This window comes from Talpa occidentalis, unplaced genomic scaffold, assembly GCF_014898055.3.
Source record: "Talpa occidentalis isolate TD23 unplaced genomic scaffold, MPIMG_talOcc4v2.1 talOcc4.9, whole genome shotgun sequence".
Lineage (NCBI taxonomy): Eukaryota > Metazoa > Chordata > Mammalia > Eulipotyphla > Talpidae > Talpa > Talpa occidentalis.
Window position 1 is genome coordinate 83,029,022 of NW_023605305.1, and position 26,327 is coordinate 83,055,348.

A 26,327-nucleotide genomic window follows, 5' to 3' on the forward strand; every position below is an offset into this window, starting at 1 on the left:
CCTGTGGTGTCACAGGAAGTCATGGACCCAGAATCTGGGTGTTTTACACCTAATAAAGGCTCCAAGGAAACGAACCCATGAGGGCTCCTCACATCTGGCTGACACTTCACACCACTTGGGTGCTGAGGCTGGGATTTTTTGGGTAACTCCTCCCCAGAAGGGGTGATAATTAGCTGAGCATGCAGCTGAGAGATGAAGAATGAGGAGCAATGAGGCAGGGGAGTCACAAAGACTGCCCAAAGGGACTAGTGTGCCCCCTGGGGCAGAAAGGGACACATGCAGCTCTCTTTTTTCCACGCGTCCAGTTCATTATCCTTCATTATAGAACCTAAAGTCTATCTAGGAGTCTGCCTGCCCCAGCCTTTCAGTCTCAGATCTTTATGACATCAAAATCCAGCTCATCACTGAAATGATGGCTTCTTAGAGATGCCTCCTTCCTTCCAATCCATAGAAGAGCTCACTCTGCAAATCTTACTGAAGTTTACTAGGTCAGACTGCTGAAACCAATTTGGAAGAAACAACCATCTTAACCCTTTCATGAGATTAATTCTGGCATATCTATCTGAAACAATGTGATGCAAACATGAAAGGTGATCACTTAGAAAGCTAGCGTAAAAAAATTAGCAAATGAAAAAATACTGAGGAAATGCAAAATTGTGTCTATGCAAAATGGTACAATGTATTGGTGATTAAAATTGTATGGAAGGTCTCCCTGGTGGTACAAGGGGTTAAGACTTAGCACTGTGAAGCTATCTGTGGCCACTGTAGCACGAGTTCGATCCCAGGCCAAGGACCTAGCCCACGTGGCTCAATAGACCTCTCCTGTCTCACCCGCTGCTCCCCTCATCTGTTTATTTCACTCAATCCACCTGTTCTGCTCTCCACTCTGTCTCTGGTGATTCCTCTCACCTTCCCCCCATCCACCCACTGCACCTCTGGCCTACACTCCAGTTCTTGTAGAAATAAAAATAAATCTTTAAAATAAATAAAATTGTGTAGAAAATGTGTATATATGGACAAATATTAGAAAGAACATCATGAAATGAAAACCATGATTAAATGTAGTAAACTTCTTTACCTCTCTGAAAATTCCTTTAGTTGTATCGTTCTCATAACAAATAAAATTTGAAAGCTGTGTTACCTTGACCTGCTGTCAAATGCAGGTGTGTTGAAGAATCACCAGAGGAGGGGCCTCCCCGGTGGCGCAGCGGTTGAGCCCTGGGTTGCGAACCTGCCCGCAGCCTCCGTGGTGCCGGTTCGATCCCCGGCTGCTCCCCGGCCACCGGAGGAGGGTCCCACATGGCGCGCAGACCTCTCCTGCGGCCCGCTGCTCCCCTCAGCAGTGTACTTTGGTCCTTCTGCCTGCTCTGCTCCCCGCTCTGGCTCTGGTGAATTCTCTCACCCTCCTGCACTTCTGACTGTACCCAGTGCATGTATAAACAAAACAAACAAACAAATAAATAAATAAATAAATAAACATGCCTCTATAAAAAATTAAAAAAAAAAAAAAGAATCACCAGAGGAGCTAGTGAAAAGGCAGGTCTAGGGAAGGGCTGCATTTTTCATAACCACACCAAGTCCATTTTGTGGGAAGTGGTGCACTGACCCTGCTGGAAACACACCACCTTGGTTCATGTGGGAGAAACAGCAACAGAGCCAGTGAGTGCTGGGACATTTTGTGCCAAAGCAGCACCATGCTTTGCTGGGCAAAGATATTGGCCAATCTTTCTCCACCATTGGAGGGGAAACAGAGGAAATGAACAAAGAAGACCACTTATCAACAAAATATCCTCTCCCTGGCTTATGAAGTGACATATCACTAAATTACACCACTTTGATTATTTTTCTTTCTGTCTTGCAAGTGAACTTGAAGCTGATAAAAGCACCCAGGTATTGACCATCACATCACCCCAGGTCTCCTGCTGCCCTGTGTCGTCCCTGACTTGCCTATGCCTTTCTAACCCCACAGCACAAGTTCAGCTGTCATCTGCCCTTTTGGGCATGGTGATTTCAAGCTCTACATCTGGACAGCACAGTCTGCATAAGCCAGCCGCATCTGGGACATTCTATACTCACTTTACTCATCAAATGGATGAGTTTGTCTTGGTTTACCCAGGAAATTTCTAGTTTAGTCACTGAAAATGCCAGTTTCTGGCACTCCCTGCCTCCTCTGTACTGGGCAAACAGGGACAGATGGTCGGTGCCCCCACGCCTTTGCCTAGGAAGTATGTAATAATGTACAGCCAAAAATAAGAGGCATTTTTTTCAGAAGGGTTAGGCCACAGCCTCCACAGACAAAGTCACAGGAAGCAGAGACCAAACAGCTTTTCAAATACCTCGCTTTGTTTTTCTTTAACAGTGCCCACTCTGAATTTAGTGTCTCTCTCAGAGATATGCATAAAGCACTGCCTAAGAGCTTGGAAAAGACCATAAAAATATGTGCAAATGACTACTGGAGGGTAGAGATGGGCCAGAAAGAAAGGTCACCAGCATCTTTGAATCTACAATTAGATTCAGATTTACAAGAACAACAAAGAACAAAGAACAAAAGGTAAACATTTTCATACTTTTTTTATAGTCTTGAACAACCTTTCCGTTTACTGAAATATCATTTCAAATATAGATATAACAAAGACAAGCACAGACACATAAAAAAAATCACTGAAAACGCCATTATTTAGAAATAACTTTTTTTTAAAAAAGATTTATTTATTTATTTATACAAGCACTGGGTACAGTCAGAAGCGCAGGAGGGTGAGAGAATTCACCAGAGCCAGAACGGGGAGCAGAGCAGGCAGAAGGACCGAAGTACACTGTTGAGGGGAGCAGCAGGAGGCAGGAGAGGTCTGCGAGCCATGTGGGACCCTCCTCCGGTGGCGGGGGAGCAAACCGGCGCTGCAGAGGCTGCGGGCAGCTTCGCAACCCAATGCTCAACCGCTGCGCCACAGGGGAGGCCCCAGAAATAACAACTATTAAAGGTTATTGGCTATCTGCATTTATTTATACATGTACATCATGCAACTTATATGTGCTATTATATATGCTATTTAATATCTGGTGTTCATATACTGAATATCTTCCTGGTGTTCTTAAAGGAAAAGAATACATGTAAGATGTTACTCCTTCTTTTTAAAAATGAAACATTACCCTGTGATGGCTTCAGAGAAGAAGCCAGAGAAGTAAGAGTGTAGCAAACACCCTCCCCTAGTTATTCCATCCCTACTAGCCTTCCTCTCTTGATAAAAAGTTTACCAGTATTTGTGTGCAATTCATCAGAAAGCAGACATGCGGGGCCTCCCTGGTGGCACAAGGTGTTAAGCACAGCTTAACTGTGAAGCTATCCCCAGCACAAGTTCCATCCCCTGCCCGCCAGAGAATTACCCACATGGCGCAGCAGATATCTCCTGACTCACAGCTGCTCCCCTCAGCAGTGTATTTCAGTCAATCTGCCTGTTCTGTTCCACACTCTGTCTCTGGTGAATCCTCTCACTCCCTGCACCTCTGGCCTACACCCCCATTCTTGCATGCATAAATAAATCTTAAAAAAAAAAAAGCAGGCATGGTATGGAGGGTAGTTAGAATGCAGAACATAGCAAAAAGGATAAATCTGTCTGGAGGATGAGGACATTTTCATTAAGTTGAATTAGATAGAAAGTGACTCTCCTACACTTCTTTTTTTTTTAAGTAGTTTTTGTTGTGAAGTCTTTGGAGTTTTTCTAAAACCCTAAGTTATGAGGTAAGATGATTCAGAATGCTAAAAAAGGATTTGCCTCAGCAGACTCTGTTCTAAAAAGTAGGACAGATTTTTCGGAAATACCATGCCCTCATCAAAATTATGCTACTTTTAAATATTACAAGTAGTTCACAGAATCCCTAGGTTTTAATTTCAAAATCAGTCCAAACTACAACTTTCAAAAGTAGCTGCTACTTTTGGTTCAAGAATAATACTTCTGACAGCTGGTAAACACTGAGAAATAGACTTATATGGGAATTTAGCACATTTGTCTACTTGAATTCTTTAGTGCAATATCAACTTTCACCAAAAAGCCAGAGTACTAGAGAGTAGCAATTTATGATTTATGACAACTGGAAGTTTTAGTTCTTCATTCCTTTAAGACTATCAGATGCTTAATGCAGAAAAGAGTTTAACCACTACCTTCTTTCCATGTTTAAGGCTGTATGTGAAGTAAGAATTGAAAACAGAAAACGCCAGCTATAGTTGTATTAGCATTTTCCAAAATGGCTTCTGTGAGAGATTAGTAGACATTAGAACAAAAAAAAGAGACTCTCCATCTAAATGAGTTTGGGGACCACTGAGATAAACAATTCCCCTTGTTTCTGCACTGCAAGACTTTTGAAAATCTTTACAAAGACAATGGGTATTGACACTCTCCAAGTTGGGAGGGGGGCGGGGTACAGCCTGTGTCACCCAAACTTATGTGACCAAATATTGTCAGAATATCTAAAATGCTTGGATTCCAACTCATACCCTTAGAGAAACACTACTCTTGCTTTCTAGATAACTCAGCTTCTTGCAAGTCTATTTTTAGTCTATTTGCAGTGAAAACAGTTTTTATTTGCAAATAGCCAGTGCAACTTAATCCAGAGCACAGAACAGTTTGAATGACATTCTAAATATATTGACATTTCAACACACTTTGAAAGGAGGCCATTCTTATTACAAATATCATTACACCCAAATTATAATCAGAACAAACAAGGCAATGAGACCTACTGCAAAGTGCTTGTGGCTTCGAGGTTAGAGAATTTCACTTTGATGACTTAGAGAGGCAGATGAATTACTGCCAATGGGTGGGGCTTTGTTTAGTCTGTAGATCTCTTGTAAGAGCCAACATTGGTTTGAAGAGTTAGAAATAAGCAGATACTGGCTTTCGTAGCTGGGCATGCCAATCTTCCACAGGGTACTTTCCCACTTAAGAGCTACCCAGCTCTCCTAGCCCAAACAACATAGTTCAGCAATAAATAACCTAAACTCCTGACTTCAGACCCCAGTACTGAGGAAGAGGAGGAGGAAGATTAAGAGTTGCCCGGCCTCAACAGTCATAAAGCTTGGGGAAGGAATGGGTGGTGCAGGGCTAGTCTGCGGACAGGTAGTTAGGTCACACTCTACTATGCTCAGTATTGTTCTACTGCCTTATATTGAGAGGCCCCCAACCAGTCTGCCTATGAAAATAGGACCTGTGATAAAATCCCAGTTTAGTGACTAGAGGGGGTATTAAAATGAGATGAGGGAAAATGGGTCAAGTTGTTGCATACTTTTCTCCTTCCTGGTGTAGACTCAACTGGAAAGACAATCAAGGTGCTCTTGTTTCTTGCTCTGTATCAGCTAAGAAATTCAAAATCACCCTTTAACTACTTTGAAATGACATAGCAAATAGTAATAAAGAATATAAAATATGAAAATAAAATTTTTATTGGGAAGAGGAAATTAAGTTACATAAAATTAAGGATAGGGTTGATAAAGTGTTGCATTAACAACCTTTGCTTAAGGGGCAAATACAGGTCTAGTAAAGGAGGAAGCTGGGAGCTTAGAACAAGTTTCCATACACAATTTCCAAACAGTTTTAAGTAACAAGATCTCAATTTGCATAAATTATACAGCTCACTGGAGGAAAAGTGTATTCGCTTGTGGTTATTTCCCATCATCAATTCACTTTGTGACTTACAGATCTCTTTTATAATGATCTCAACTCAGGTTTGATCCTGTTTCAAAAAGGATCTCTCCAGTCATAAGTGGGTACTTACTGAAAGTCACACTAGAAGGATTTTTTTGTTCATTGTGAATGAAACAAGTTTCAGGTACTCATAAATGAACTTCGTGGTTTTTTTTTTTAAGATTTATTTATTTATGCATACAAGAGCTGGGGTACAAGCCAAAGTCACGGGGGTTAGAGGATTCACCAGAGACAGAGTGGGGAGCATAGCAGGCGGACTGTCTGAAATACACTGCTGAGGGCAGTAGCGGGCGAGGAGTGTTTCTGCTTCACCATGTGGGTTGCTCTCTGGCCAGCCAGGCATCAAATTCATGCTGCAGAGGCCATGGATTGCTTCAGAGTGTGGTGCTTAACCCCTTGTGCCACCAGGGAGGCCCTGAACCTCATGGTTTTAAAGACCGCTGCTGGAGCCAGTTCTTGAGTTCTTCCATTTGGGTGAGTGTGGAAGTCACGTGTACACACACGTAAAAGTAAGGAAATGGCGCCAGACCATGTGTATGACATCTTTGTTGATACAGTCTTAGTCTCGTGTAAGCTACAGGATCTTGCAATTCTGGAGACTATTAGGTGAAAATAAATATCTGCATGTGGTATGGAAGCCATCCTCATTTGAATGATACTTATTTGGCTTATTCCTATTCCCCAAAGAGAAAACATTCAACAAGAACAATTTTATCTATGTTTATTTAATTATAACAAAAGTAGAACAACGCATACCAAATGGAAAAAGATATCCAAAAATGATGAAAATGTTTAGGAACAGAAACGACTAATTTAGCTGAAGGAATTACCCAGGTGCCATTAAAACACATTTGCAACTTATAATTGGTTATCAGTATAAATCAAATCTAGTAAAGCATTCCCAAATCACTACTAAGTTATCAAAACATTTTAAAAATCTTACATAAAAACTGACAACATCCATAAGTATTATATAAACACCAAACAAAACAATGATATAAGAAAAATAAACAAATGTATCCTGAGAAAAAATACAAATCACACTTGTGTCTGATCTATACTCCCTTCCCCCTCACATGTAATTGTGACAATTCCATATTTTGCGTGTTCCAGATAAAGTTACGGTGATATAGGTTGATGCCAATTTCAGCCATAAAAAAAAAATTACTTTGCATATTAAATATCCTTACGATGAAACATCAGGACTCCAGTCTCACTAATCAAAACTATGAAGACATAAATTGAGTTTGGTTTTGACTCCTCAAATCATGGCTGAAAACTCTCAGCAGAGCATTCGAGGCTTTTTTCTCACACCAACTGACCCAGCATATATTTTAAGAAATGTTTATTTTCTGTGTGTATTTGTTTTAAAATTATAAATTCCTGAGCACTTTTTCTTCTTCCTCTTCATCACTATCAGTAACATTGACTTGCTGGATGCTAGAGGGAGTTGACGTCGGGGCTGTGAAGACATTCTCCAAGGCTCCAATGTCCAGCTGAGGCATGGGGGTTATGTATTCTTCCCCACTGTGGCTATGACTATTATAGTAAGAGGTCCCATCCATGCTCTCACAACTTCGAGAATCTTCACTGTGTGTTCGTTCATCTGGATAGTCTCTGAAAGGATAGTCTCTATTTAAAGCTGAAAACATAGCCTCATGTTTTTGGTACCTGTCTTCATAATAACCAAGGCATTCTGGCATTGAACTTGGAAAATTTCCATAGCCAAAGGGAGGCCGACTATAAGGGCACGTGCTGCAGCAGAAAGACAAAAAAGGAATTAGATCATACCTTGTCCACATGTTGCCTTGCATACAGACTAATGAGCACATTTAACTGCATCCTCTTTGGGGCTTGGAAAGTTCCCAAGATCCTTACTGTGACCAGTCCATATACTCATCTGCTCTTTTCCTACTGCCCAGACCCCACTCAAAATAAATGGCAAAGTAAACTTGCCACTGGAGTACTCACCAACACTAATGTCTATTATCAGCCTCAGGGTTCTTACCTTTTGACAACCTTGATTAAAAAAAAAAGATGCTTATCTGGGCCCTTCTTTCACTATGCCTCATAGCATGTAAGGTGCTGGAAATGCAGGTGTGTGATGTGATGGGCTGTGAAGCTGCCTGCAGCCTCTGCAGCGCTGGTTTGATCCCGGCCACTGGCGAGGGTCCCACATGGTGGTGCGCAGACCTCTCTTGCCATGCCCACTGCTCCCCTCAGCAATGTATCTTGTCGGTCTGCTTGCTCTGCCCCAGCTCTGGCTCTGGTGAATTCTCTCACCCTCCTGTGCTTCTGACTGTACCCAGTGCTTGCATAAATAAATAAATAAATCTTTTTAAAAAATGGACACTTAGTAAGCAATGTAATAATTGTTCTTACTGGTGTTTGAAAGAGAGCTCATGGGAGAGGGTGTATTATTTGGTTAAAATCAAGAGAAGGGCACTAGAACAGAAGATAAAAAGGTAATTTTTAATTGACATTCAGTAATAAAGTAATTTTTTAAAACTCCCACTATCAGAAAAATTTAGAACTGACATTAAAAACTGTGGTTTAAAAGATCTTTCCCAAAAGAAATTCTGGAAGGCAGGAATGGGAAGAATTAAAAAGATATTTTGTTGTTTTACAAAATGAAATTTTAAAGGCAAATATTAAAAAAAATCTACTTAAACCCATTCGTCAATTTTTTAAGTGTTACTTTCCCCTCGAAAGGCAAAGAACAGGAATCACAGGAAGACGCAGAGAAAAGTTCAACCCAGAGTTCCCTGGACTCACGAACTCCATCTAGTGACAAAAAATATAAACATAAACACCACGCTCATTAGCAAAACCTGTTAAGTGGGGTGGTTCATGGTACACAATTCCAAAGAGGTCAACTGCATTTTTTAATCTTTAAAAACAGCTGTGACTCACAAATAGACCATCATCCCCACCTCTTTGAAAATATGGGGTATCTTCAGTGGTTTAATGTCCCACTCTAAATTTCCAAGTGCTAGGGACCTTTCCCATATCACATTTCACAACACAAGGCAAAGTTTCTACAAATTTTCAGGTTTCCGTTCCTACTGCCACATTCATTCAGGCATCCACATTTAACATTTATGTCCTGAATGCAGTGTATTTCCGGCTCCCCCACTTTTAACCTCTCTTTTTGATCCACAGATCAAATCTATCTGCACAAAGACTTCAATTCAGCTAGAAATAATTCAGCCACTATCTTTCTCAGGACTCTCTGTAGGCAAGATACTATGGAAGGTTTGACAGAGCAATTCTTAAAAAACTCTAAAATCTAGGTATATATAGTAGATATGCCCTGATGACTAGAATATTGGGAATTTTCCCATGAGCTTATTGTTCCTATCTGTATCTTCTATGGAGAAATGCCTATTCAGAATTTCTGTCCACTTTTTAAACTGGATTATTCATCTTTCTATTGTTGAGTTGTGACAGTTGTATATTCTGGATACAAGTCCCTTATTAGATCAATGATTTGCAAATATTTTTCTCTCATTCTATAAGTTACCTTTTCATTTCGTTGATGATGTCGTTTCATGCACAAAAGTTTTCAATTTTTATGAAACCTGTTTTTCCTTGTTCTTTTAGTACAATATCTAAGAAACCATCACCAAGTCCAACGTCATAAAGATTTACCACTGTGAATTCTTCTAAGTGTTACTATGATTTGTATTTAGTGGGTTTTGTCCTTGTATTTAGTGGGTTTTCAATCCATTTCAGATAATTTTTGTATATAGTGTAAGACAAGAATCCAACTTCATTCTTTCACATGTGGGTGCCCAGTTGTCAACAGCACTTTTTGTTGAAGAGACTATGGCATCCTTGTCAAAATTCAATTAAACATATTATGATTGGGTTTATTTCTATGACTCTCAATTCTATTCCATTATCTGCATGTCTATCTTTACGCCAGTAATACCACAATTTAAAAATATGTACTGGGCCTCCCCGGTGGCGCAGCGGTTGAGCGCTGGGTTGCAAAGCTGCCCGCAGCCTCTGCAGCGCCGGTTCGATCCCCGGCTGCTCCCCGGCCACTGGAGGAGGATCCCACATGGCGCGCAGACCCCTCCTGCCGCCCGCTGCTCCCCTCAGCAGTGTACCTCAGTCCTTCTGCCTGCTCTGCTCCCCACTCTGGCTCTGGTGAATTCTCTTACCCTCCCATGCTTCTGACTGTACCCAGTGCTTGTATAAATAAATAAATAAATCTTAAAAAAAAAAAGACAGCATTATAAAAAAAAATATATGTACTAATTTAAAGTTATTTATTTGTTATTCAAAACAGCTCAGTTTTGCTCAAAGCAAAGCTGAACAGAAAGCACATAGTGGTTCCATACACGCTCTCCCCACATACATGTACAGCTGCCCCTTCTAGCACCACTGTTCCTTCTAGCACCAAGGTGGTACATTTGTAACAACTAATGAGCTTAAATTGACAATTTGTTATCAATCAGCCAATAGCTTACAGGAGGGCTCATTTTTGGTGTTGTATAGTCCATGCCTTTCTATTTATCTAAGTCTTATTTGATTTCTTTCTTTGGTAAAGTTTTAGGGATTTCATTTCTTTACTCTGAAAAATCTTCTGTGTTTTGACAATTACTCCCACCCAACTCTCAACAATGTCAGTCATTGTTTTTCTTTTCTTTTCTTTTCTTTTTTTTACTGTTTGATGGTTTTGCCTTTTCTAGGAGTCACATTGTTGGAATCATATAGTAGATAGCCTTTTCAGATTAGCTTCTCTTATTTAGTAATGTGCATATTCGGTTTCTTCATGTCTTGTCGTGCCTTGATAGCTCATTTCTTTTTAGTGTTGAGTAATATTCCATTGTTTGGATATACCACTGTTTATCCATTCACCTGTTAAGGATATCATGGTTGCTTCCATGTTTTGATAATTAAGAATAAATCTGCTGGGCCTCCCTGGTGGCACAGGGGTTAAGAACAGCACTGTGAAGCTGTCTGCAGCCTCTGCAGCACGAGTTTGATCCCCCACTGGCCAGAAAGCTACCGACATGGCGCAGCAGACCTCTCCTGTCTCGCCCATTGCTCCCATCAGCAGTGTATTTCAGTCAGTCTGCCTGTTCTGTTCCCCACTCTGTCTCTGGTGAATCCTCTCACATCCTGCACCTCTGGTCTGTACCCCAGTTCTTGTATGCATAAATAAATAAATCTTTAAAAAAATAAATCTGCTATAATATCTATGTGCAGTTTTTTTTTTCAGATATATTTATTTATTATTTTTTTATTTATACAAGCACTGGGTACAGTCAGAAGCGTGGGAGGGTGAGAGAATTCACCAGAACCAGAGTGGGGAACAGAACGGCAGACTGACGAAATACACTGCTGAAGGGAGCAGCGGGTGCGGCAGGAGAGGTCTGCGCGCCATGTGGGACCCTCACCGAAGGCGGGGGATCGGCGCTGCAGAGGCTGCGGGCAGCTTCACAGCCCAGCGCTCAACTGCTGCACCACTAGGATAGGCCCTATGTGCAGATTTTTGTGTGGACTTTAGATTTCAACTTCCTAAGGAGTGTGATTGCTGGATCATATGGTAAAAGCATTTTTAATTTTGTTTAAAAAAATCACCAAACTGTATTGCAAAATGATTGTACCATTGTGCATTCCCATCAGCAATGAATAAGAACTCACTTTGTTCTACATTATAACCAGGATTTGGTGCTCTCAGTGTTTTGGTTTTTGGCAAAATCTGATGCATCTATAACAGTGTTTCACTGTTTAAATTTATAATTCCCTAATGACATATGATGTGGAGCATCTTTGCATATGCTTAATTGCCATCTGTGTATCTTTTTTGTTGAGATGCCTGTTGAAGTCTTTTGTCCATTTTTAGCAGGCAGTTCATTTTCTTATTGTTGCGATTTAAGAGTTCTTTGCATATTATAGATAACAGTGCTTTAACAGATCATATATTTTGCCCATACTTTCGCCCAGTCTTTGTCTTCTCATTTTCTTGATATAACAATGTTTGATGCTGTAGCTATGACAAAGATTGAAATCATGACTTTTGAGTCCTCCAGCTTTGTTCTCCATTTTCAAGATTGTTTTAACTATTCCAGGTCATTTACAATTCCATATAAATTTCTGCCAAAAAAAAAAAAAAAAAAGGCCACTGGGATTTGAGAAGGACTGTATTGATTCTGTAAATTACTTGGTGAAGTATTACCATTTTTCCATTATTATGTCTTCCAATATATGAACAACAATGCCTTTTTATTTACTTAGATCTTCTTTCTTTTTTTAGTAAAATTTCAGTTTTTCATTTATAAGTCTTACATCTCTTTAGATTTATTTCTAAGTATTTTATTCTTTTAGATGCACAGTAAATGGAATTGTTTTCTCAATTTTATTTTTAGAGTGTTCATTGCTAGTGTATAGAAATACAAGTAACTTTTGCATATTGCTCTAACACCATTCAACTTTGCTGAACTCATTCATTAGCTCTAATAAATTTTTGTGGATTCATTAGGATTTTCCTGATAGATAATATTTTCTATATACACAACCATATGTGAATAGAGATAATTTTACTTCATTTCTACTTTGGTTGTCTGTTGTTTTTTCCTTAATTAATTGTTCTGGGCAGAATTTTACCACAGTGTTGAATAGCCATAATGAAATCAGGTATCCTTTCTTGTTTTCAATCTTAGGAAGAGAGCTTTTGGTCTTTCCTCTTTGGGTGGAATTTTCTAATAAATTACCTTTATCAAAATGAGAAAATACCTTATATTTCTAAGTTTTAAAATCACCAACAGTGTCTGAAGGTCCTTTTTCTCCACATCCTCACCAACACTTGCTGTTTCTGGGGTTTATGAAGTGGTGCATGCTCCCAGTGTGAGATGGTATCACTTTGTAGTTTTGATTTGCATTTCCCTGATGATAATTATGAGCAGCATTTTTTCATATGCCTGTTGGCCATCAGTATATTTTCAGTAGAGAATTATCTATTTACCTCATCTGCCCATTTCTTGACTGGGATTTTGATTTGTTGTTGTTGAGTTGTATGAGTTCTTCATAGATAATGGATATACAAAAAGTTAGATTTTATCAAATTTTTTCTGCATAAGTTCAGATGATTGGGAAGTTTTGTTCATTCTATTAATAATGTCTATTATAGACTTTCAGATGTCGAATTTCAGAAGCTGAATTACATTTACTTTCCTGGGATAAATCTATTTGGGCCTAGGATATAATCCTTTTAATATGCTGCTGGATTCGGTTTGCTAGTATTTTTCTGGTTATATTTTACACCTATACTCATAAGATATATTGGTCTATAATGTTCTTCCTTGTGATATCTTTGTCTGAATTTGATAAGAGTATTGCTGCATTAGAAATTCTATTTCACATTTTTTTAAGACTTTGAGGATTTATTTCTCTTTATTTTTTTTTAAAGATTTATTTATTTATTTATACAAGCACTGGGTACAGTCAGAAGCGCGGGAGGGTGAGAGAATTCACCAGAGCCAGAGCAGGGAGCAGAGCAGGCAGAAGGACCGAAGTACACTGCTGAGGGGAGTAGCGGGCGGCAGGAGAGGTCTGTGTGCCATGCAGGACCCTCCTCCGGTGGCCGGGGAGCAGCCGGGGATCGAACCGGTGCTGCAGAGGCGCGGGCAGCTTCACAACCCAGCGCTCAACTGCTGCGCCACCGGGGAGGCCCTGATTTCTCTTTAAATGCTCGGTAGAACTCATCAGTAAAGCTATGTATCTCATAGTGTTTTCTTTGTTGAGATATTGTCCATTATGGATTCAATCTCTTGATAGTCTGTCCATATTTTCTATTTCTTTTTTAAAGTTTATTTTTATTTAGTTACGCATATAAGAACTAGGGTGTAGGCCAAAGGTGCAGAGGGTGGTGAGAGGATCACCGAAGACACAGTGGAGAGCAGAACAGGCAGATATACTGAAATACACTGCTGATGGGAGCAGCAGGCGAGACAGGAGAGGTCTGCTGTGCCATGTGTGGGTCAGCTCCCTGGCCAGGATTGAACTCATGCCACCATAGCTGGTGACAGCTTGACAGCACTGACACTTTAACTCCTACACCACCAGGGAGGCCCAGAGATTTTCTATTTCTTCTTCAGTTTTGGTAACTTATGTACTTGTCTATTTCATCTGATTTATCTGGATTGTTATTATACAATTATTCATTGTCTATTCTCATCATTTTTATTTCTGAAAGGTCAGTGATACTGTCTCCAATTTCATATCTGATTTTCATAATTTTTATCTTTTTTTCATAGTCAGGCTAGCTAATGGTTTGTCAATTTTGTTGCTTTTTCAGAAGGTCAAATTTTTGGACTTTTTTGATAAGGTTATTTTTCTATTATTAATTTCATTTATCTCTAATCTTTATTATTTCTCCTTCCTTCAGTTTACTTTGGGGTTTGCTTTTCTTTCTCCAATTCCTTAAGGTATGAAGTTAGGTTATTGATTTGAGATATTTTGTTTTAAACATAAGCCATTGCAGCTATAAATTTCTCTATCAGCATTGCTTTCGCTATGAAATCTCTTAAGCTATATGCTATGTTGTGTTTTCAATTTCATATATCTTAAGGTATTTTTAATTCCCATTGTTATGTCTTAGTGGACTACTGGTTACTTAAGAATGTGTTGTTTAACTTTCATATTTTTGCGAATTTTCCTGTTTCTTTTGTTATTGAGTACTAGTTTTCATCCCATCATGGTTGGAAAAAAACATCGTATGATTTCAGTCTTTTCGAAATTTTTTGAGACATGTTTTGTGATCTAGCATTTGGTGGATCCTAAGAATATACTGTGTGCATTTGAAAAGAATGTGTATTCTGTTGTTAGGAGGAGTATCATGTGTGTCGTTAAATCAAATTGGTTTGTAGTATTATACAGTCTTCCATTTTCTTATTGATCTTCATCTATTATTAGATGGATTTTTGCATGAGTGAACTTCTAGCCATTATTTAAATATTTATAGAGAACATTATACTCAATGGTAAAAAGCTGAAAGCTTTTCCTCTAAGATTAGGAACAAGACAATGATATCCATTCTTGCTTGCTGCTGTTACTCAATGTAGTATTGGATACCACAATCAGAGCAATTAGACAAGAAAAAGAATAAAAGGCATTCACTTTGGAAAGAAAGAAGTAACTGTCTCTATTTGCTTTTGACATTATCTTATATATTAAAAAATCTAAAATCTCTACCAAAAACTATCAGAATTAATCAACAAGTTCAGTAAAGTGTCAATCTGCATACAAATTGTGTTTGTGTTTCTTATACCAAAGATGAGCTATCAGAAAGAGAAATTAAGAAAACAATACCATTTATAATGCTTCAAAAAGAATACCTAGGAATAAATTTAATCAAGGAGATAAAAGACACGTATAGTGAAATTAGAAGATACTGATGAAAGAAATTCCAAAAGAAATCACAACCATATAGTTGTAATAATAAATAATGCATAAAAATATAAATAATAGAATAGAACAGGGAACCTAGAAATAAGCCCATACATATATGGTCAATTAATTTATGACAAGGGAGCCAAGATAATGTAATGGAGAAGTGACAGTATTTACTAAATGCTGTTGGGAAAACTGAACTTTCAAATGCAAAAGAAACTGGAAGCTTTCCTATACCATACACAGAAATCAGCTCAAAAGGGATTAAACACAAATGTCAGGTCTTGGCAATGGTTTTTTTTTTTTGGTCTAACACCAAAAATAAAGGCAAAATTAAACAAGTGGGACCACATCAAACTAAAAAGTTTTTGTTCAGCAAAGAAATCCATCAGCGAAATAAAAGACAACTTACCAAGTGCGTAAAATATTTGCAAATCCTGTATCTGACAAAAGGCTAATATCCAAAGCTTATAAAAATTGATACAACTCAGAAGAAATAAAGAAACCAACTAAAAATGGACAGAGTATCTGAATAGACATTTTCCCCAAAAAAGACATAATGATGGTCAACAGGTCCCTTGAAAGACCCTCAAGATCACCGATCAAGGAAATATAACTGCAAACAATTATGAGATCACCTCACACATGCTAAAATGAATATTCTCGAAAAGGTAAAAGATGACTAATATTGTCCAGGATGTGGAGAATAAGGAACTCTTGGGCTCTGTGGTTGGAATGCAACATAGTGCAGCCACTTTGGAAAGCAGTATGGAAGATCATCAAAAAATTAGCAATGCAACTACCTTTCATTCAGCAATACACTTCCGGGTATTTATGTGAAGAAAAACAAATATGTAACTGCACCCCATGTTCACTGCAATATTATTGACAATACCCATGACAGAGAAGCAACCTAAGTGTCCATCAGTGAATGGATAAGAGAGAGAGAGAGAGAGAGAGAGAGAGAGAGAGAGAGAGAGAGAGGAATATTACTCAGGATTAAAAAAGGAAACCATGCCTTTCATGACAACATGGATGGACTTGGAGGAAATTATACTAAATGAAACAAGTCAGACAAATATCTTAGGATCTCACATGTGGAATCCAAAAGAAACACAAAACAAACAAACGAATAACAGAGTACAGACGAGTGGGGAGGTTAGGAGATGGGTGAAATGGGTGATTGTGGGCAAAAGGTACAAACTTCCAGCTACAAGATTAAAAAGTTCTGGGAATGTAATATATAGCACAGTGATTATAGTTAATACTCTACCAATATATTTGAAAGTTGCTAAGAGAATAAATTTCTCATCACAGGAAAAATTATAAGTATGTTGTGTATTTAAAATTAATACAATGTCTACTACTATCAATTTTTAAAAAGAAAAGGTAAAATATTAAAGTTTGACTAGTACTGTCTCTCCCTGCAAATTTGTTAATTTTTGCTGCATGTATTTTTGGACCCTGTTGTTGCATATGCACATAATTATAAATGATGTATCATCTTAATGTAGTGATTCTTTTATCAGTATGAAATGCCCTTTGTTTCTCAACCATTTTTTACATAAAGCTTATTCTATCTAATATTTTTAGCAAACAGGATATATTTTGATCATGCTTTTAATCCATTTGCTGATCTTTGCCTTTTGATAATATAGTTTAATACACTTACATTTAAAGTGATTACTAAATAGGAAGAATTTGCTCTGCCATTGTACTATTTATTTTCTACATGTCATAGTTTTAATTCCTCAATTCTTCTATGACTCCCTTCTTCTATGTTTAATGGGTTTTCTAGTGTACTTTTGTGATTCCCTCATTTCCTTTTCCTATATTTTTAAATTTTCTTAAATGGTTACAGTGGGGATTATAGTAAACATCCTCATTTATAAAAATCCATTTAAATTGATACAAATTTGCCTTCATTATCATATAAAAACTCTGCTTTGTAGTACTGCCTCCTTTCTATCTTTGTCCTCATGAATTACATAATTTATACATTTTATATCCATTAACATAGATGTATAATATTTGTTTCATGCAGTTCCCTTTAAATTATACAGAAAAAAGAAATTACTAACCAAATTTACAATAAAATTACCTAGGTAGTAACCTTTACTAATATTCTTTATGTCTTTGTTTGGCTTCAGGTTACTCTATAATGCCTTTTCCTTTCAGCTAGGACTCCTTTAGTATTTCTTGTAGGGCAGGTCTGGTAGTGATGACCTTTGTTTATCTGGGCATGTCACAATTTCTCCTTCAGTTTTGTTAGTTTTAAAAATTCTTGGTTGATGTTTTTCTTTCAGATCTCATTCATGATTTCTGGTGAGAAACTGGCTGTTTACCTTTTTGAGAATCTCCTATATAAGATGAATCTCTTCCCTTTTGCTTTCAACATTTTCTCTTTTCCTCTGGCTTTTCATTTTGTAATATATCTTGGGTTGAATTTATCCTACTTAGCATTCACGAAGCCACTTGGATTCATATCATGCTTCAAATTTGTTCTATTTTTGGTCACTATTTATTTGCTTTATTAAGATAAATTGGTTTACAACATCATATATAAATGAGAGGTGTTAAGATCACACCTCTTCAGAAGTATGTTACCATATCACACCACAATCAAGGGACCAATAGTCTTCTGCCATAGTCCATTGGTCCCCCTCCAGACTTTGCTCTGTACCTTACCCTTTCCCCTCTGGTAGTCTCAATTTTGCAGTCAGCTTTCTAGGGCTTGTTTTGGGCTTGGTTTTGTCTGACCTTTTCTCATTTCTCTATATTCCACATATGAATGCAACTATCCAGTATTTGTCTTTTTCCATGTGATTTATTTCACTTATTTTGATCCCCCCCTTCAGTTCAATCCATGTTGTTGCAACAGGTAAGACTTCATTCTTTTTTCGTAGCTGTGTAGTATTCCATTGTGTAAATATACACCATATCTTTCTGACCCACTCATCTGTTTTGAGGAACTTAGGTAATTTCCATAGTTTGGCTATTGTAAATAGCCAATATTGCAAGTGGCTGTTGTCAATAGCCAATATTAGAAATGCTGCGATAAAGATAGGAATGCATATATCCCTTCTACTTAGTGTTTTTGTGTTCTTGGGGTAGATACAGCTGGGTCATATGGTAGATTAATTTTTAGTATTTTGAGAAACTCCATACTGTTTTCCATTTGAGCTAGTCTAGCCAAAATTCACACCAGCATTATCCAAGGGTTCTTTTTTCTCCATATCCTTGCCAACACAAAAACAATGGTCATATTTGGTGTGGGTTATTCTCACAGGTGTGAGATAGTCTGCCATTGTGGTTTTCATTTGCATTTTTTTTTAACTTTTTTTTTAACATCTTTTTTTTGTTGTTGTTAAGATTTATTTATTTATTTATTCATACAAACACTGTGTACAGTCAGAAGCACGGAAGGGTGAGAGAATTCACCAGAGCCAGAGCAGGGAGCAGAGCAGGCAGAAGGACCAAAGTACACTGCTGAGGGGAGCAGCGGGCGGCAGGAGAGGTCTGCGCACCATGCGGGTCCCTCCTCCGGTGGCCGGGGAGCAGCCGGGGATCGAACTGGCGCCACAGAGGCTACGGGCAGCTTCACAACCCAGCGCTCAACCGCAGCGCCACCAGGGAGGCCCGATTTGCATTTTCTTGATAAAAGTTGGTGAGCATTTTTTCAGGTGCATGTTGGTGATCTGTATGTCTTCTTTGGAGAAGTCTCTACCTCTTGCATCTATTTTTGTATTGTTTGTTGTTGTTTTTGGTTTGTTGTTGTTCAATTGTATGAGTTCTTTATAGTTGTGCAACATTACCCCCTTGTTGGATATATAATGCACAAATATCTGCTCCCAGCCAGCCAGAGTCAACTTCTTTCTTCACCTGCTTCCATTTGTTTTAATTTTTTTTTAAAGATTTATTTATTTATTAATACAAGCACTGGGTACAGTCAGAAGTGTGGGAGGGTGAGAGAATTCACCAGAGCCAGAGCGGTGAACAGAACAGGCAGACCAATGAAATACATTGCTGAGGGGAGCAGCGGGCGCGGCAGGAGAGGTCTGTCGTGCCATGTGGGATCCTTGCCGGCGGCTGAGGATCGAACCGGTGCTGCAGAGGCTGCAGGCAGCTTCGCAGCCAGTGCTCAACCGCTGTGCCACCAGGGGAGGCCCTGTTTTAAATTTTTAAATTAAGTTCCAGGGTTTTAAAAAAATTGAATCTGACGGTTTTTGTTAACTTTACTGTTGTTTTGGTGGAGGGGACTGATACTTGGAGATCTCTATTCTGCCACTGAAGTGTTTTGTAGTTTTCAGAGTATAAAATTTGTACTTATTTTCTTCATTTATTCTTACTTTTTAAATTCTATTGCAAAGGAATTTTTTCTCAATTTCATTTTCTGTTTGTTCATTGCTACTATATATAAATGAAATTTTTAAGTATACATTGGCCTTATATTCCATACACTTAATGAATTCAAACTATTATGCTCAAGTTATTTATAATAGCTTTTCTATGGGTTCCAAGATTTTCTGTGTATAAGACTGTGTAATCAAAGATAGAAATAGTTTTATTTCTTCCTTTACAATATGAATATATTTTATTTCATTTTTATGTCTACATGTACTGGATTAAACCTCCAGTAAAATGTTGGATAGAAGTGCCAAAATTAAACCCTTGTCTTGTTCCTGGGTCTTAAGTAGACATACCAAATCTTAGTCTTGATTTAAGTACAATATTACGTTATCATTATGGCCATTCTGTACAATCCTCTTATCATGTTGAGGAAGTCCCTCTGTATTCTTTGTTTGCTGAAATACTTTGTGTTCAGCACGAAGGAGTTCTGGACTTTGTCAAATACTTTCTCTGTATTTACTGAGATAATTGCATAGATTGTCCTTTATTCTACTGGATATGATATATTAAACCAATTTTCATATGTTAAACCAACTGGTATTCCTGGGATAAAGTGAACTTGGTGGTAGTGTATAATCCTTTTAGTATGCTGTTGGGATTGCTGCTACTATTCCATTGGGATTTCAATTTGCTAGTATTTTCTTAGGAATATCTGCATTCCTAAAAGATAGAGGCCTTAAGTTCTTGCATTGTCTTTTACTGGTTTTGAGATCAGGACAATTCCTCACTGAACAAGGCCTTCCTCTTCTATTTTTTGCAAAGGTTTGACACTAAAGTGTGTCCCTTATAGACAGCATATAGTTAAGATCATGATTTTTATCCAATTTGCAAATATCTGTCTTTTAATTGTTTAATCCATTCACATTTTAATGCTATTAGTAATAGAGTTGGATTTATGCCTGCCATTTAATTTTTTGTTTTCTATGTGTCTCATGTTTTATTTTTGGTCCTCTATTCCTTTTTTATTGTTTTCTTTTTCAATAAGTGAAGATTTTTTCTATTATAACAGTTTATTTCTTTTAACATTTTTTCACTGTTTGCTATTTTCATAACAGTTGCATTTAAGCTAACCATTTATAACTTACCTTATCAGAATCAACTCCAGATTTATGCTAAATAATTCCAGTAAGATACAAAAACGTTGTCTCTTCCCCCTTTATGCACTATTACTGTTACGCATTCAGTTATACACGTTACAAAACCAACAAATACATTGGTGTTACTATTACTTATATAATTTTATGTCTATTAAACAGGTTGGGAAGAGAAAGGAAAGCAAGTATATATACAAAATTTGTTATATTACCTTCTTATTTGCTATTTCTGGTTCTCTTCATTTGTTCCTGTGAATTCAAGTTATCATCTAGTATCATTTCCTTCCTCCAAAATAACTACTTCTGATACCTGATACCTCTTTGTGCTTTTATTGTCAAATACATTACATTTCTCTGTTATAGGTTCAAAAAATTATTTACATATTGTTTACACAATTGACCTTTAACTATGTCAAAAGAAGAAGAATGTGCATTTGTACCATCTTTTATAATTACATATTTACCCTATGGGGTTTTTTTGTTTTTCATTTGTTTAGATTCTAATTACCTTCTAGGGTCACTCACTTTCAGCCTAATGGACTTCCTTTAATATTTCTCATAATGCAAGTTTACTAGCAATCTCAGTTATAGTTTATCTGAGAATGTCTTTATTTTGCCTTTATTTTTTGAAATAACTTTACCAAATATAAGATTTTGGTTCCAGGCTTTTTCAGCACTTTAAATATATATTCTAGCCTTCATGTTTCTGATGAGAAATCAGCTGTTAATTGTACTGAGGTTTATATGTGACAAATCTTTTAAAAGTTATTTTGTCTGTTTACTTAATTTGCTTATTTATTTACTGCTTTAACAATTTCTCTTTGACTCTGGCTGTTAGTATTTTATTAGAATATATTTGACTCTGGATGTCTTTGTGTTTTCCCAACTTAAAGTTCATTGAGCATCTTAAATGTACAATATTTTTTATCACATTTGGGAAATTTTCAACTATTATTTTTTCAAATATTTTGTTAAATTATTTAACATTATTTATTATTTAAAATTATTTATTATAGGCTAGGGATGTTTCAAATGATGGAGCCTCTACTGGTCTTTCAAGTCCATCGGTTCTCCAATGACAGACTTTATTGTGACAGTGGAAGTGGTGGTATAGGGCCAGCCACAGTTTTCAGGTAGGAAACACAGTGCTAAATCCCCTCTTCATTTAGGTTTTGCCACAGAAGGAGCAAGTGTACTTGGCATGCTGGCTGATTCCTTTTTTTTTTTTTTTCTACTCCTTTTTCTCTCTTTTCTCCTATTATTCCTAATATATATATCTTGTTGCAGTTAATGGTGGCTCTGTTCATTTTTCTTCATTCTTTTTTTCTCTGCCCTTCACACCGTATCATCACTACCAGTCTATTTTCAGCTTTTCTGATTCATTCCTGTGTCAGTTCAATTTTATTGTTGAGACCCTCTAGTAAATTTTTCAGTGTAGCTAATGTAATTTTCAACTCCAGGATATCCATTTGGTTCTTTAATGCTTTTTATGTCTTTTGTTTAAAATTTTTATTTATGTATTTTTCTTACAATGCTTGCTTTCTTTTCTCAGGTGTAGTCCCCACAGAATTTCCACCACCAGTTCACCCATGCACCATCACCACAGTCCCTTATGCTCTTCATGCCCTCGTTTTCATCCCTTTCTCACCCCCTCCCCTGCAGAATGTCTCTGATTTACAGTTGTTTGTTTATTTTTGTTTTGCTGTGTTGTGTTTTTTTGTTGTTGTTATTTTCCTTGATCCCCTATATTCCTCCTATAAGTGAATCCATCCGGTATTTTTCTTTTTCCTTCTGACTTATTTCATTAAGCATAATCCCTTCAAGCTCCATCTATGCTGCTGTAAATGGCATGAGTTTATCTTTTTGATTGCTGGATAGTATTCCATTGTGTATATAAACCGTATCTTCTTGATCCAGTCATCTATTTTGGGGCATTTGGGTTGATTCCAAGTATTAACTATTATAAATAGTGCTGCAATAAACACAGGGGTGCATGTATTCTTTTGAATTAATGTTTTTGTGTCCTTTGTGTAGATCCCTTGGAGTGGAATTGCTGGGTGATATGGTAGCTCCATTTTTAGTAGACTGAGGAACCTCCAGAGAGCTTTGCATAGTGGTTGGACCACTTTGCACTCCCACCAGCAAGTAGGAAAATTCCTTTTTCACTGCCTCCTCACCGACATTTGTAGTTGCTAGGTTTTTTTTTTTTATATGTGCCACTTTTATTGGTGTAAGGTGTATCTTGTGTTTTTAATTGGCATTTCCCTGATTATGAGGGATGCTGAACATTTTTTCATATGCTTGTTGGCCATTTGCATTTCCTCTTTGGAGAAGTGTCTTTTAAGTTCTTCTGCCCATTTTTTGACCGGATTGTTTACTTTGTTTTGTTGAGTCATGTGTGTTCTTTGTATATCTTTGTGATCAGTCTCTTATCACTTGTATGAAGTGCAAAAAATTTCCCCCAATCAGAGGGGTGTCTCTGCTTTGGTTAAAGTCTCTTTTGCTGTACAGAAGGTCTTTAATTTGATGTAGTCCCAGCATTTTATCTTTTCCTTGACTTTTTTTGATTTAGGTGATGTGTCCTTAAAGATATTACTGAGATGTCATGTAGTGTTTTGCCTATATTTTCTTCTATATATCTTATGGTTTCAGGTCTTATGTACACGTCTTTTATCCATTTTGACTTGGTTTTTGTGCATAGTGTGAGGTAGTAGTCTAGCTTCATTCCTTTGCATGTAACAGTCCAGTTTTCCCAGCACCATTTAGTGAACCAACTGCCTTTGTTCCATTGCATATTTTTTGCTCCCTTGTCAAAGATTAGGTGTCCATAAATCTGTGGTTTTATTTCTGGGCTTTCAATTCGATTCTGTTGGTCTGTGTGTCTGCTTTTGTTCCAGTACCATGCAGTTTTAATAATCATAGTTTTGTGGTAGAGTTTGAAGTCCGGGATTGTGATACCTTTGTTCCCCTTCTTTTTGGTCAGGAGAGCTTTGGCTATTAGAGGTTTTTTTGTGTCTCCATATGAATTTCATCAATATTTGTTCTATTTTTTTGAAGAATGACATTGAAATTTTTATTGGAATAGCACTGAATCTGTAAATTGCTTTTGGTAGGACAGCCATTTTGATAATGGATAATCCATGAGTAAGGGATGTCTTTCCATTTCTTTGAGTATTCTTCTAGTTCTTTTAACAGTATTTTATAATTTTCTTTGTATAGGTCCTTCACTTCTTTCATTAGGTTTATTGTCAAGTAATTGATTTTTTTTGGTTTCAATTATAAAATGAATGGGCCTTTTTTACTTCTTCTTCAGATTGATTGCATTTAGGAAGGCTACTGATTTTTGTGTTTTTTTAATTTTGTATCCTGGTACTTTACTAAACTGGCTGATTATTTTGATTATTCACTAGAGTTTTGGGGGTTTTCTTTTTTAATTAATAAAAATTAATTACTTTTTTACATCATTGTTTATTTTTTAACAACATTTGCTTCCCCACCCCCTCTCAGGTGTAGTCTCCATAGAATTTCCTTCACCAATGCACCCATGCACCATCAACACAGTTGCCTGTGCTCCTCCCTCCCTCCCTATTATGATCCCTCTCCCTCCTCCTCCCCTGCAGTATGCCTCTGATTTATAATTGTCTGTTTTAGTTTTGTTTTGTTGTGTTTTGTATTATTATTTTTTATACTGATGACTTATTTGGTTCCCCTATATTCCTCCTGTAAGTGAAACCATCTGATATTTTTCTTTTTCCTTCTGACTTATTTCTCTGAGCATAATTCCTTCTAGCTCCATCCACATTGCTGCGAATGGTATGAGTCTATCCTTTTTGATTGCTGAATAATATTCCATTGTATGTATATATACCACATCTTCTTGATCCAGTCATCTATTTGGGGGCATTTGGGTTGTTTCCAGGTTTTACCTATTGTAAATAGTGCTGCAATAAACATGGGGATAAAGGTGTTCTTCTGAATCATAGTTTTTGTGTCCTTTGTGTAGATCCCTAGGAGTGGAATTGCTGGGTGATATGGTAGCTCCATTTTTAGTAGACTGAGGAACCTCCAGAGAGCTTTGCATAGTGGTTGGACCACTTTGCACTCCCACCAGCAATGTAGAAGAATTCCTTTTTCAGTGCATCCTCACCAACATTTGTTGGTGCTTGTTTTTTTGATATGTGGCATTCTTACTGGTGTAAGGTGGCATCTCAATATGGCTTTGATTTACATTTCCCTGATTATACGGGATGCTGAACATTTTTTCATATACCTGTTGGCCATTGCATTTGCTCTTTGGAGAAATGTCTTTTAAGTTCTTCTGCCCATTTCTTGACTGGACTGTTTACTTTGTTTTTTGTTGAGTCATGTGAGTTCTTTGTATATCTTTGTGATTAGTCCCTTAGCAGTTGTTTGGAGTGCCAAAATTTTCTCCCAATCAGTGTGGTATCTCTTTGTTTTGGCTTTTAATGTCTCTTTTGTTGTACAGAAGCTTTTCAGTTTGATGTAATCCCATGTGTTTATATTTTCCTTGACTATCTTTGCTTTGGGTGATGAGTCTTTAAAGATGCTACTGAGATGTATTTCTTATAGTGTTTTGCATATATTTTCTTCTATATATTTTATGGTTTCAGGTCTTATGTCCAGTTCTTTTATCCAAATGAGTTGACTTTTGTGCACAGTGGTCTAGTTTCATTCTTTCACATGTGGTGGTTCACTTTTTCCAGCACCATTTATTGAACAAACTGTCGATGTTCCAGTGCATATTCTTTGCTCCTTTGTCAAAGATTACTTGTCCATATAAATGTGGCTTTATTTCTGGGCTCTCTATTCTGTTCCATTGGTCTATGTGTCTGTTTTTGTTCTAATACCAAACTGTTTTAATCATTATGGCTTTGTAGTATAGTTTGAAGTTTGGACTGTGATACTTCCATTCTCCTCTGTTTCGTCAGTAAGGGTTTAGCTATTTATGGTTTTTTGTGGTTCCATATAAATTTCATCAGTATTTGTTCTTTTTCTTTGAAGAATGTCATTGAGATTTTTATTGGAATAGCATTGAATCTGCAAATTACTTTTGGTAGGATGGCCATTTTAATAATGTTAATTCTTCCAATCCATGAGCAGGGACGATGTCTTTCCATTTCTTTGTGTTTTCTTCTATTTAACAGTGTTTTATAATTTTCTTTGTATAGGTCCTTCACCTCTTTTGTTAGTTTTATTCCCAAGTATTTGATTTTTTGTTTCCATTACAAAAGCAATGGTTTTCTTGATTTCTTCTTCTTCAGACTGATTATTTGTATATTGGAAGGCTACTTATTTTTGTGCGTTGATTTTGTATCCTGCTACTTTACTGAACTGGTTGATTATTTTGAGAAGTGTTTCTGTTGAGTTTTTAGGGTTCTCTATGTATATTATCATATCATCTGCAAATAGTGATAGTTTTACTTCTTCTTTCCCTATTTGGATTCCTCATATGTCTTTCTCTTGTCTTATTGCTCTGGTGAAGACCTCCAGTAATATATTGAAGAGCAGAGGTAAAAGAGGACATCCTTGTTCTTGTTCCTTATCTTAAAGGAAAGGCCTTCAGCTTTTCACCATTGAGGATAATATTGGCTGTGGGTTTGTCATATATGGCTTTTATAAAGTTAAGGTATGTTCCTTCTATCACGAGAATTTCAAGGGCCTTCATCATCAGTGGATATTGGACTTTGTCGAAGTGTTTTGA

The 26,327-nt window shown here is 37.2% G+C and overlaps 1 protein-coding gene across 2 annotated transcripts in view; it reads right to left on the minus strand.

The window, feature by feature from the left end:
• Positions 1-6,400: 6,400 nt before the first annotated feature.
• Positions 6,401-26,327, minus strand: part of SOX30 (SRY-box transcription factor 30) — a 41,742-nt gene continuing 21,815 nt past the window's right edge. Inside the window, exon 5 of one of the 2 annotated variants that reach the window (XM_037500008.1) lies at positions 6,401-7,451. In XM_037500008.1, coding sequence (XP_037355905.1) covers positions 7,070-7,451 — 382 coding nt within the window. In that variant the 3' untranslated portion in view covers positions 6,401-7,069. The remainder of the gene's footprint in view (positions 7,452-26,327) is intronic. The other variant, XM_037500009.1, reaches the window with a different exon arrangement.